General features: G+C 52.7%; 1 protein-coding gene across 1 annotated transcript in view; it reads right to left on the bottom strand.

Moving 5' to 3' along the window:
• The window catches only part of SLC35B4 (solute carrier family 35 member B4), a gene marked incomplete at its 5' end in the record, with an annotated part of 9,352 nt that extends 2,764 nt beyond the window's left edge, over nt 1–6,588 (bottom strand). Inside the window, 8 exons of the mRNA XM_017728005.1 lie at nt 44–119; nt 839–914; nt 2,066–2,175; nt 2,442–2,502; nt 3,885–3,966; nt 4,611–4,660; nt 5,858–5,960; nt 6,452–6,588. Of these exons, the coding sequence (XP_017583494.1) occupies nt 44–119; nt 839–914; nt 2,066–2,175; nt 2,442–2,502; nt 3,885–3,966; nt 4,611–4,660; nt 5,858–5,960; nt 6,452–6,588 (695 nt within the window). The remainder of the gene's footprint in view (nt 1–43; nt 120–838; nt 915–2,065; nt 2,176–2,441; nt 2,503–3,884; nt 3,967–4,610; nt 4,661–5,857; nt 5,961–6,451) is intronic.
• Nucleotides 6,589–9,867: the final 3,279 nt, after the last annotated feature.

The following is a 9,867-nucleotide window of genomic DNA, read 5'->3' as shown; positions in this document are numbered from 1 at the left end:
CATTCCTGGTGTGCCACCCCAGTGGAATAAGGACAAAGGATACTGGGTGATGACGTTCATGAGGAGGTAGAACCACATGATTGGCAGGGTCAGGCCGATCACTGGCACCTGGAACGGCTCTGCAGGGAAAAAGGATGGGATCAGGTCACTGCTGGAGGAGGATGCAAGGAGAGGAATCTCTCTCCTTCCCAGGATTTACCACGATCCAGGACTCCCTGCAGCCTTAGGCAGCCCTTCTGCTTGAAATTCCAGAGGGAAGAATGGAAAATAAGGAAAAATTAGGAAAAAGAGATCAGGAGAAAAGCTCTGGTGTCAGGACTGTCGTGCTGGATGAATCCATGGTGCTCCCATGGCAAATCCTCTGGAGCGCCAGCAGAAAAAATCCCAAAAGACCCATATTTACATCCCTCATTGAGGATCTGGTCCTGTTACTCCCAGTTTTGAGCTCCCCACATTCCTTTTCCCAGGGATCACTCTTGGATGTGTGTGTGGGCATCGGTGAGAAACGTGGGCTTTAACCATGAAATGGTTCCTTAAAACTCATCCCATTCCACCCCCTGCCACTTCCCACTGTCCCAGGCTGCTCCAAGCCCCAATGTCCAGCCTGGCCTTGGACACTTCCAGGGATCCAGGGGCAGCCACAGCTGCTCTGGGAATTCCAGCCCAGCCGCTCCCCACCTTCCCGGCCAGGAATTCCTTCCTGAAAATTCCTCAAAATTCAAAAGGCTTGGAGCACCCCAAGATGCCAGCATGCACAACTGCAGGAAGGAAACTTCCCAGAGGACTTTCCAGAGGATAAGAAGGTCCAGGAGCACGGAATTCCCTGCACAGCACTCACCAGACTGGTTGAAGAGCACGGCGTGGTGGTAAATGTTGGGAGCCAGAAGGAGGAATCCAGGGAGCGGCAACGCGTGCTGGGGGGAGAACCAAACCCATGGTGGGAATCAGGGGATGGGAATCCACCCCAATTCCCTGCTGGAAAGCAGCTGGATGAGAGCAGGCTCCAACCAATTGGGGGGCAGGCTGGGCATCCCTCAGGGCTCTGTGCTGGGCCAGTTCTGTGCAGTGCTTTCCTGAGGATGAGGGTGCTGAGTCTTCCATCAGTAAATCTGCGGACGACACCAAGCTGGGAGCGTGTGTCGACCTGCTGGAAGGTAGGAGGGCTCTGCAGAGAGACCTGGAACGGTGGGATGGATGGGCAGAGTCCAACAGGATGAGGTTTAACAAGGCCAAGTGCCAGGTCCTGCACTTTGGCCACAACAACCCCTGCAGTGCTACAGGCTGGGGACAGAGTGGCTGGACAGTGGCCAGGCAGAAAGGGACCTGGGGGTGCTGGTCAACAGCAGGCTGGACATGAGCCAGCAGTGTGCCCAGGTGGCCCAGAAGGCCAATGGCACCTGGCCTGGATCAGGAATGGTGTGGCCAGCAGGGGCAGGGCAGGGATTCTTCCCCTGTACTGGGCACTGGTGAGGCCACACCTCGAGTGCTGTGTCCAGTTCTGGACCCCCCAGCTCAGGAAGGATGTGGAGACGCTCGAACTCATCCAGAGGAGGGCAACAAGGCTGGTGAGGGGCCTGGAGCACAAGCCCTGTGAGGAACAACTGAGGGAGCTGGGGCTGTTTTAGTCTGGAGCAAAAGAGGCTCAAGGGAGACCTCATCACTCTCTACAACTCCCTGACGGGCCGGGTGGGGCTCGGTCTCTTTCTCCAGGCAGCCACTGACAGAACGAGAGGACACAGCCTTAAGCTGTGCCAAGGGAGATACAGGCTGGATGTTAGGAAATAAATTTTTCACAGAAAGAGTGGTGAACCACTGGAATTGTCTGCCCGGGGAGGTGGTGGAATCACCATCCCTGGAAGGGTTTAAAAAAAGATTGGATGTGGCACTCGGGGCCATGGTTTAGTTGAGGTGATGTTAGGGCATGGGTTGGACTCAGCGGTCTCAGAGGTCTCTTCCAACCTGGTGATTCCATGTGATTCTGTGAACCTGCCAGCATGGGATCCTTTTTGTGCCAGTTCAGGAGTGGAAAGGTACAGGAAAAGCAGGAGAAGCAGAAGGGACTCACATTGTAGAACAGGGCCTCCTTGGAGTGCTTCCCAAACCGCTGGTACAGCGTCTCCTGGAAAATCCCCATCCTGGCAGACATCAGCAGGGCGAAGGTGAGGGCAGCAATGCCTGGAAGGGAAGCACAGCCCTGCAGCACAGCTCCAGGGAAGCAGCTGCAACTCACCAAATTTGGCTTTTGGGGAAAAAAAAACCAACCAAAGCAGCCAGACCAAACTCCAGTGCCAGACTTTAAAGCCTCCTCCATGAAATCTTGTGCTGAAGGAACACCTGGATGAGGGCCAGCCCCTCTCCCTCTCTGCACCAAGGAGGTGTTCTCTTTGCCAAGAGAATTCCAAGGGTCCTGCCAGTATCCCAGAAATGTGGCCCTCACGTACCCAGCAGCCACCAGAGGAAAACCTGGGGTCCATCCTCTTGATTTAAGCTGGAGTCAGATGCCTGGAGGGAGGAGACACAAGAGTCACCACGAGCCACCAGGTCCCTGCAGCTGCCCCAGACCTCCCTCCCACCTGAGCAGAGCTGGGAGCAGCCACTGACTTCCCACTCTGCTCCAGGGAACGCAGAGATTCCAGCAAAAAAGCGGCAGTGTCGGATCATAGCAGGATTTTTCCTGAAAGGAATGCCTGGGCTTGAGAGAGAGACTGAACTCTTTTAACCCCAAAAATAATCAGTGGCACTTTTAAAGCTCTCAAAGCCAGCCCATTCCCAGGTTCCTGTGTCCCATCACATTCCCAGGTTCCTGTGTCCCCAACCCATTCCCAGGTTCCTGTGTCCCCATCCCATTCCCGGGTTCCTGTGTCCCCAGCCCATTCCCAGGTTCCTGTGTCCCCAGCCCAGGGATGCTTCCCAGGTTCCTGTGTCCCCAACCCATTCCCAGGTTCCTGTGTCCCCATCCCATTCCCGGGTTCCTGTGTCCCCAGCCCAGGGATGAGTGTGTAGAAAGGAATGAGAGCTCTGGCCAAGCTCCCCCCAGGAGCTTGTGGTCAAGAAATTGAGGAAATCAGGCTGAGGGTACAACCCCAGCAGCCTGACTTGCCTCAGCTCTTCCCTGTGGATCAGGGAAAATCAGATTATTCACCTTTGCCACCACTGTCAGCTCTATCCCAAAATTCCAGCCCTGCTGGGAATTGATCGGGATTAACACAGAGCCCAGGCTGCAGAGCCCAGCCCTTCCTCAGCCACTCTGAGGACAAAAAGCTCTGAGATGATAGGGAATTTGGAGCTTTGACAGCTCCCTTTCATTCCCAATCTCTCAGAGCTGGATTAGTGCAGCCAATTTTCACCTGGCCACCACTCTGTGCCATTTCTTTGTCATCAGCTGACGGGGCCAGGCCGTGGCTGCTGACCCAGGAAAAGCTCCACGTTCCACATGGATTTGCTTCCCTCCCTCCTGTTCTCCAAGCACAGGCACTTTATTTAAGGGTCAGGCTGGATGACAGCAGGCCTGGAAAAACCCAGCCCGAAAGGCAACAATGGGATGAAAAGCGGGAAGATTTAAGCTGAGTTTTGTTTAGGATTCACCCGCTCCTGCCTGCACCACAAGGCAAGAAAAAGCAGCTTCTTTGTTATCTCTGAGGCCAAAAAAAAGAGGTTTATTCCCAGAAAAAAAGCAGCATGAACAGGGTAAGAGCCACCTGGAATTAAATGAAATCCCACGTGCGTGTGCATCCAAACCCCAGGAAAACAAAACCAGCAGGAAAAGCTTTTCGGGGAGCAGATGCAGAGGTAGCAGACACCTCGTGTCCCCATGAATAACCAGGCAAAGGGAATTCCTGAGGAAGCTGCTGGGGTGCACAGCCACGACCCTTCCCAGTCCTTACCACTTGCTTTGCAGACATGAAAGTGCAGGTGAAGATGCCCAGGGACACCAGGGCTATGGAGGCGTACTTGGACACGCTGTACCTGCGCAGGGGACAAGGGACACGTCACCGAGCCCGCCTGGCTCCTGGCCATCCCCTGCTTCCCTTCATTCCTGCCCCACTGCACCCCCGCAAATCTGGGATAACCAATTGCACATTCCCACTTCCTAACCCTGGGAATTGCTGGGAGGGCCGGCTGACTCCAGCTCAGCACCTAAAGCAGCTTTTCTCCCAAGAATTTGTCCCAGTACTTCCAGCCTTGGTGCTGCACAGCTCAGTGCCAGCCACAACAGCAGCGTTATCAGTGTCTTATCGACGTGTTATCAGCACTGCTGGAGCCACAATCCCCCCGCAGAAGGGCTGCTAGGGAGGCACTGAGCTCCACGCCAGCCACAGCATCCCCCCAGGAGCACTTCCAGAAAAGCCAGGAACGAACACAAGGGCTGCAGCTGTGTAAAATCTCTTCCCAGCCCATGATTCCCTCAAAAAAAAAAAAAAAATGAGGGAGAGGTGAAAAGGCAGAAGGAGCTACTGCAGCCTCTACTCCACGCTGTGTGTCCCAGTTTCCCATCATTAAAATCAGAGTATTTAACAGGAGAAGTGATGGCACAAAACACCCACCAGGATTAAGGCCTTGGCAGAGCATTCCCCGATGATATGGGAAGAGGTTTGAGGTTTGTGATTTACCTTTTCTTCAAGATGATGATCCCTAGAGCCATGCTTGCTATGAGAGAACCCTGGAAAAAAAGAAAAAGAAAGAAGGGAAAAACAAACCAGGAGGTCAGCAGGCCAGAATTCCCCAGATCGGGATGCTCATCCCAAAGGGACACCACAAACTCAATGGGATGGATGCCAAAACACCACAAGAAATCCAGCTTTGAAGCAGGAAAACTGACAGGGAGAAGGAACAGCTTCCTTTGGGTTGGATATTGGGAAAATTCCTTCCCTGAAAGGGTTGGGTGGAAGGTGGAGTGCTGGAGTCCCCATCTCTGGAGGGATTTAAAGCCCTGTGGATGTGGCACTTGGGGACACGGGGCAGTGGTGCCCTGGGCAGTGCTGGGAATGGTTGGACTCCGTAAGTTTAAAGTTCTTTTCCAGCCTCAATGATTCCATGATTCTGAGTCCCTTCATCCAGGGAAAGAAGGTGAGCTGGGTGGTGGGAATGAGGATACTGGGTTGGATCTCCTAGCCAGGAAACCTCCCCATTTTTTGTCTGCCCACTGGTGACACTCAGTGTGTGACCAGAACGTGGCCAAATCCCACTGGTTTAACTGGGAACGGGAGCTCAGCTCCAGGGATTGACTGCAGGGCCAGAGCCACCCCTGAGAGTTCATGTGGGACAGGGCTCCTCCAGTGTGGGCTGGTTTTATCCTTTTTCACCTCTCCTGACTCCAGATATTCCACCCCCAGGATGTGCTGTGGGAAAACAGCCCCAGCCAGGAGATTTTGTTATTCCCAACAGCTGGGGCTCCATTTCCTCGGGTTTTAACTACCCACACTTCAGTGAAGATGCAGTTTAATGTTTTTTTTCCAAAGCAAAGACCTGTCCAGGTGGAACCAGGCCAAATCCCAAATCCAAGCTCTCTGACCTGGGATGTTCCGGACTAAAACATGAACCACTCGGTGGCAGGGGAAAGCTGGATCCCTTTGGCCAGCAAGAGTCTGGGATTGGTTTTGTCACTGTCACTTCCCCCTCACCTTTGGAATTCCAAAGCCTGTCCGAGCCTGTTCCCTGTCTGTTCATTTAACTGGAATTTAATGATCAACACCATGAAGTGAGACCTGGAGCTGAGCTTTGGAGCGAGGCTGCTCTGCCACAAGCTGGAATTCAGGACTTCCATAGGGGTTTGGTGCTCTCAGGAGGCAGGACACATGGAGCAGGGATAATTCCAGCAGAAATGATGGAAAAGGAGGAGGAGAAGGACGGGGCTCACCGAGCGGAAGATCATGTGCAGCGGCATCGCAATGTTCAGGTTCAGGGCGTAGTTATTGACCACACTGACGGTGAAGAACATGGCCACCATGATGAAATAGTTCCTGAAACATGGAAAAATATCTGGGAGCTGTGCAGGAACCTCCCTGAGATGCTGGGAGACCCCTTAGGAATGCTCATGGCATGCATGGAAAGGTCTGGAGCACAGCAGAGCTCCCGGCTCTGTCACCAGGATCATCCCCAGTGGAGAAACGCAAAAGGAATTTGGGTGATTTCCCAGGAAAACTCTCCCTTCCCACTCCCACCATCCCAAATCCCAGAGATAAAAAGCTCTTTAAGCACGGAAAACTCTTCCCTGTGCAAAACTCTGCCCTGTTCCTTGCCAGGGAAGGATCTGATAGCAGTTTCCCATTAAAAATTCCCGATAGACGAGTGCGTATTTTATCGGACCTCACAGCTTCCCAATGTGGCTCTGCAGATGCTGCAGGATGGATGGGACTTAGCCAGGAAAAGTGGAAAAGCCATTTTACGGAATGCTTTTTGGAGGTAAGAGAGAGCCAGGCAATTCCTGCTTGGAAAAACCTTGGGATTGTACCTGATGGGGATGGCCGGGCGCTTCCTCCCAAAGTTGGCCTCGAAGATAAAACCTTCCACTGCAATAAACAGGAACTGGGAGAATGTCACGATGTTCCCACATCCTGGGAATTGCCTGCAGGCATGGAAAGACAAGGATCAGAGCCATTCCATGGAGAACAAACATCGGGATCCAACAAAAGGAGGCAACAGCTCTGTATTTCCAGAGGAGAATCACCCTGGAGAAGATTTACTCAGCATTTATTCACCTGAACTTGTACAAACACCTGCAAGGCGTTTCCTCAAACATTTCCAAGGAGAAACTGGTCAGTCAGGTCAGGAAGTGAAAGAGAAAACTGCTGGATCTCCCTCTTTCCCATGGGAAGTGGCTTTAGGAGGACTCTGTCCCTTCCTAAAAGCTGCTGTGTTCGTTGGAGGTGATCAATGGTTGAGTCCATCCAGGAGGAAAAGGCAGCTGGAAATCCCAATATTCCTCATTCCCACTGCAGGAGGGAAGTGCCAAGGTCAGGTCCATGCTGGCAGAGTGCCCCTGGTTCAGATTTGCTCCATTTCCTCTAAAAAAGCTTCAGCTCCCCTGTGTTTTTTGGATGCCAAAAAACCCCCTTTGGTTGTGGGTTCAAGAAGGGACTAAAAGTCCTCACAGGAACCCCAAAAAGTCCTGGCAGGAAATCCCACGTGACATCCGTGGATCCTGTTAATGTGACACCAACTCCACAAGGTTTCAAAAAAGCCACAAAACTTTGTCTGAGCTCAAGAGAGACCCTCTAAGTCCCTTTTTGTCCCCTCAGAGGGACCCAGGAATGCAGAATTGCCACCAGCTCCCAGCAACCCAAGCTTGGTGTTTATCCCGTGGGAACGGGAATTTCCACACCAAACAAACCCTCCCTGCAGCCTGATCCTCCCTAAGGAGCTTCCAGGGAGCAGGGAAGGATTTCCCGGGAAGCAGAAGCTCAGAGGAGGCCGTGACAGGACAGATCACGGGAAAGCTTGTGGGAAACAGAGGGATTTGAGGGAATCCTTCCCAGAAACCGAAGCCAAGGACTCCTGGGAGAATCCTGCTCCCCACCCTGCTGCACGAGGACACGGCTTCCTCATGGAACGCGCTGTCCCTGACAGTTCAGGATGCAGTTTTGCAGGATTCAAGCTGGGAGATGCCCTGGAAAACGAGGAATATCCAAGCTGTCTCCTCCAAATTCTCCTCTGTCCCCCCACAGAGCTCTCAGAAGCAGCAGCAACCTGGTGAGTGCAGGGCTGGCCCATCTGGCACCAAACAGCACCTGGAAAAATCCCCTTCTCCTGCTTTTTCCAGGGATAGGCACCACCCTGAGCCACTCCCCTCTGTGCCAATTCCCACATTCATCTCAGCGTAATTATCCATAAAACTTCAATCCTCAGGTTAAAAGGTCCAAAAGTTCCTTGCGGGGGATGGGTGGGGGGAAGAGAAGAGACCCTGAAGCAGAGCAAGAAGCTCCAAGATTGCAAACCTTATCTCCAACCTTATCTCCAAGGGAGCTGTAAACCTGGGATAATCCAAGGCTGGTTCCATGCACTGGACTTTGCCTCCTCCCAGTTCCCAGATCCCTGGACATGACCCCACGGTATCAGCAATGCTGGCACTCAGAGTTATGCGCTGGCTGATAAGAGAGAGATAAGAAAGGGCTTTATCTGCTCCTTCTTTGGCTCACAGTCCTCACCCAGATCCACCTAAAAAGAGAGATAAATCCAGATCTATCAACCCAAGATCTGCTTCAGCTGTAGACAACTGATAAGAGTCCTCCCAACAGGAAATTTCCCTGCTCTCTCTCCTACAATCCCACTTCACCACGTGGAAAAGGAGAAAATCTGATTTTTGGGCCCTAATTTATCTCCCTTCCACAACAATTCAAGCCCAAGATTTCTTGTTCTGCCTCCACAGGCCAGCAGAAATATTCCTCTCCTTTTCTCTGCGTTTAAAGTCTTTTGTCTGCCCTCAGGGATCTCCAGACTGAACATTTCACATTCCTTTACTTTCCGTAAAAATCCTGAGCCAATTTCTTCCCAGTCACCTTTACTACTCCTCACTGCCTTTTCCCCGTGATCCTGCTCCAGGATTTTGCTCATTATGGGAACATTCATCTGCAGGAGGAACTCTTCCTTCCAGATACACCAAGACCCAAAGAAATAATTGGTGTTGTCCCAATTTTGGGACTAAAGGTGAGCAGGGCTGGTAAAAGGCATAGGAATTGAGCTGTTAGGAACAGAGGAATTCCTAAAGTGGATGAGAGGTACTGCTTAAGAGAAGGTTTTGTGTGAAAAGCAGCTTTTCCTTGACGTCTGCAACTGGATTTTTGGAATTTGCTGCTCCACAGTTTAGTCATCTTTGAATAATTCAGTTTTTGAACAGGGCCAAAAGTTTTGGTTTAAGGTTTGCTTGGAGGAGACACAAGTGGCAAGAAGCCTAATCCAAAGGGGTTTTTTGGCTTCCAAAGGGTTCATCCCTCTTCTGTCACTGATGCTGCAACACGAGCCAGGCAGGAGAGGCAGAGGTTGGAGCAATCCCTGCAAGGAAAGACAACTCCCCACGCCAGGTCTCTTCTTCCAGGAATTGCTTCTTGATTTATCCAGCAATTATGCAACCTTGTGTTAAGGCACCTGAATCCCGTGTTGGAGCAAATATCCCAACTGCTGGATTTTGGAGTTCCTTATTCCCTTCATAATGCGGGATATCGACGAGCAGGGAGGGAGTAAGGGCTGGTTTTGAACGCCGGGCACGGCTGAAGCGCACTGAGGGCTCAGGGGATGCAGCTCCACGCTGACTCACTGGGATTTTAGACACAGAACCAGTTCAGGCATCACTTTTTTTCCAGTCAGGCCCTTTGGCCTTGCCAGCTTTCTGAGCAGCCCTTTCCCAAGCCCTTCCAGCCTGCCTCCATCAGGATGAGGAAGGCGAGATCCCCAAAAACATCAGCCTCCGATCTAGGAATTCAACTCCGCTCCAGCGCCAAGGGGACTCGGTGACTTTGCAGCGAGTGACGATTCCCAAGATCGCATTTCCAGATGGAAAACACTCCCTGCTGTCCCCAGGGACAGCTCCTGCACGTCTTCTCCTTGGGATTTCAGCGGTGCCCGCTCCGGGAGCTGGGATCGGGCTGGGATGCGCTGGGGACACGCCGGTGCCACGGTCCCTGTGCCGGTGGAGAGGGGACATCCCCCGTGCCCGGGCAGGTCACCGACACGGCCCACACCGAGGGACAACCCCAAAACACCCCAAAAACCCCATCCAGCGGGGACACGAGGCGATGATCCAGCTCTGGGCTCATCCTGGCACTTCAATGAAGAGCCCCAGGGCCTGGAGGGTAAAACCCCCCCTCAGTGCCAGCCCCGGGTACCCCCACTCCCCACATCCCCCCAAAACCCACTCTGCCACCGCTGCCGCCG

Source organism: Corvus brachyrhynchos, unplaced genomic scaffold (assembly GCF_000691975.1).
Source record: "Corvus brachyrhynchos isolate BGI_N302 unplaced genomic scaffold, ASM69197v1 scaffold182, whole genome shotgun sequence".
NCBI lineage: Eukaryota > Metazoa > Chordata > Aves > Passeriformes > Corvidae > Corvus > Corvus brachyrhynchos.
The sequence above is the reverse complement of the archived record's forward strand: the minus strand, read 5'-3'. Positions and strand labels throughout refer to the sequence as shown.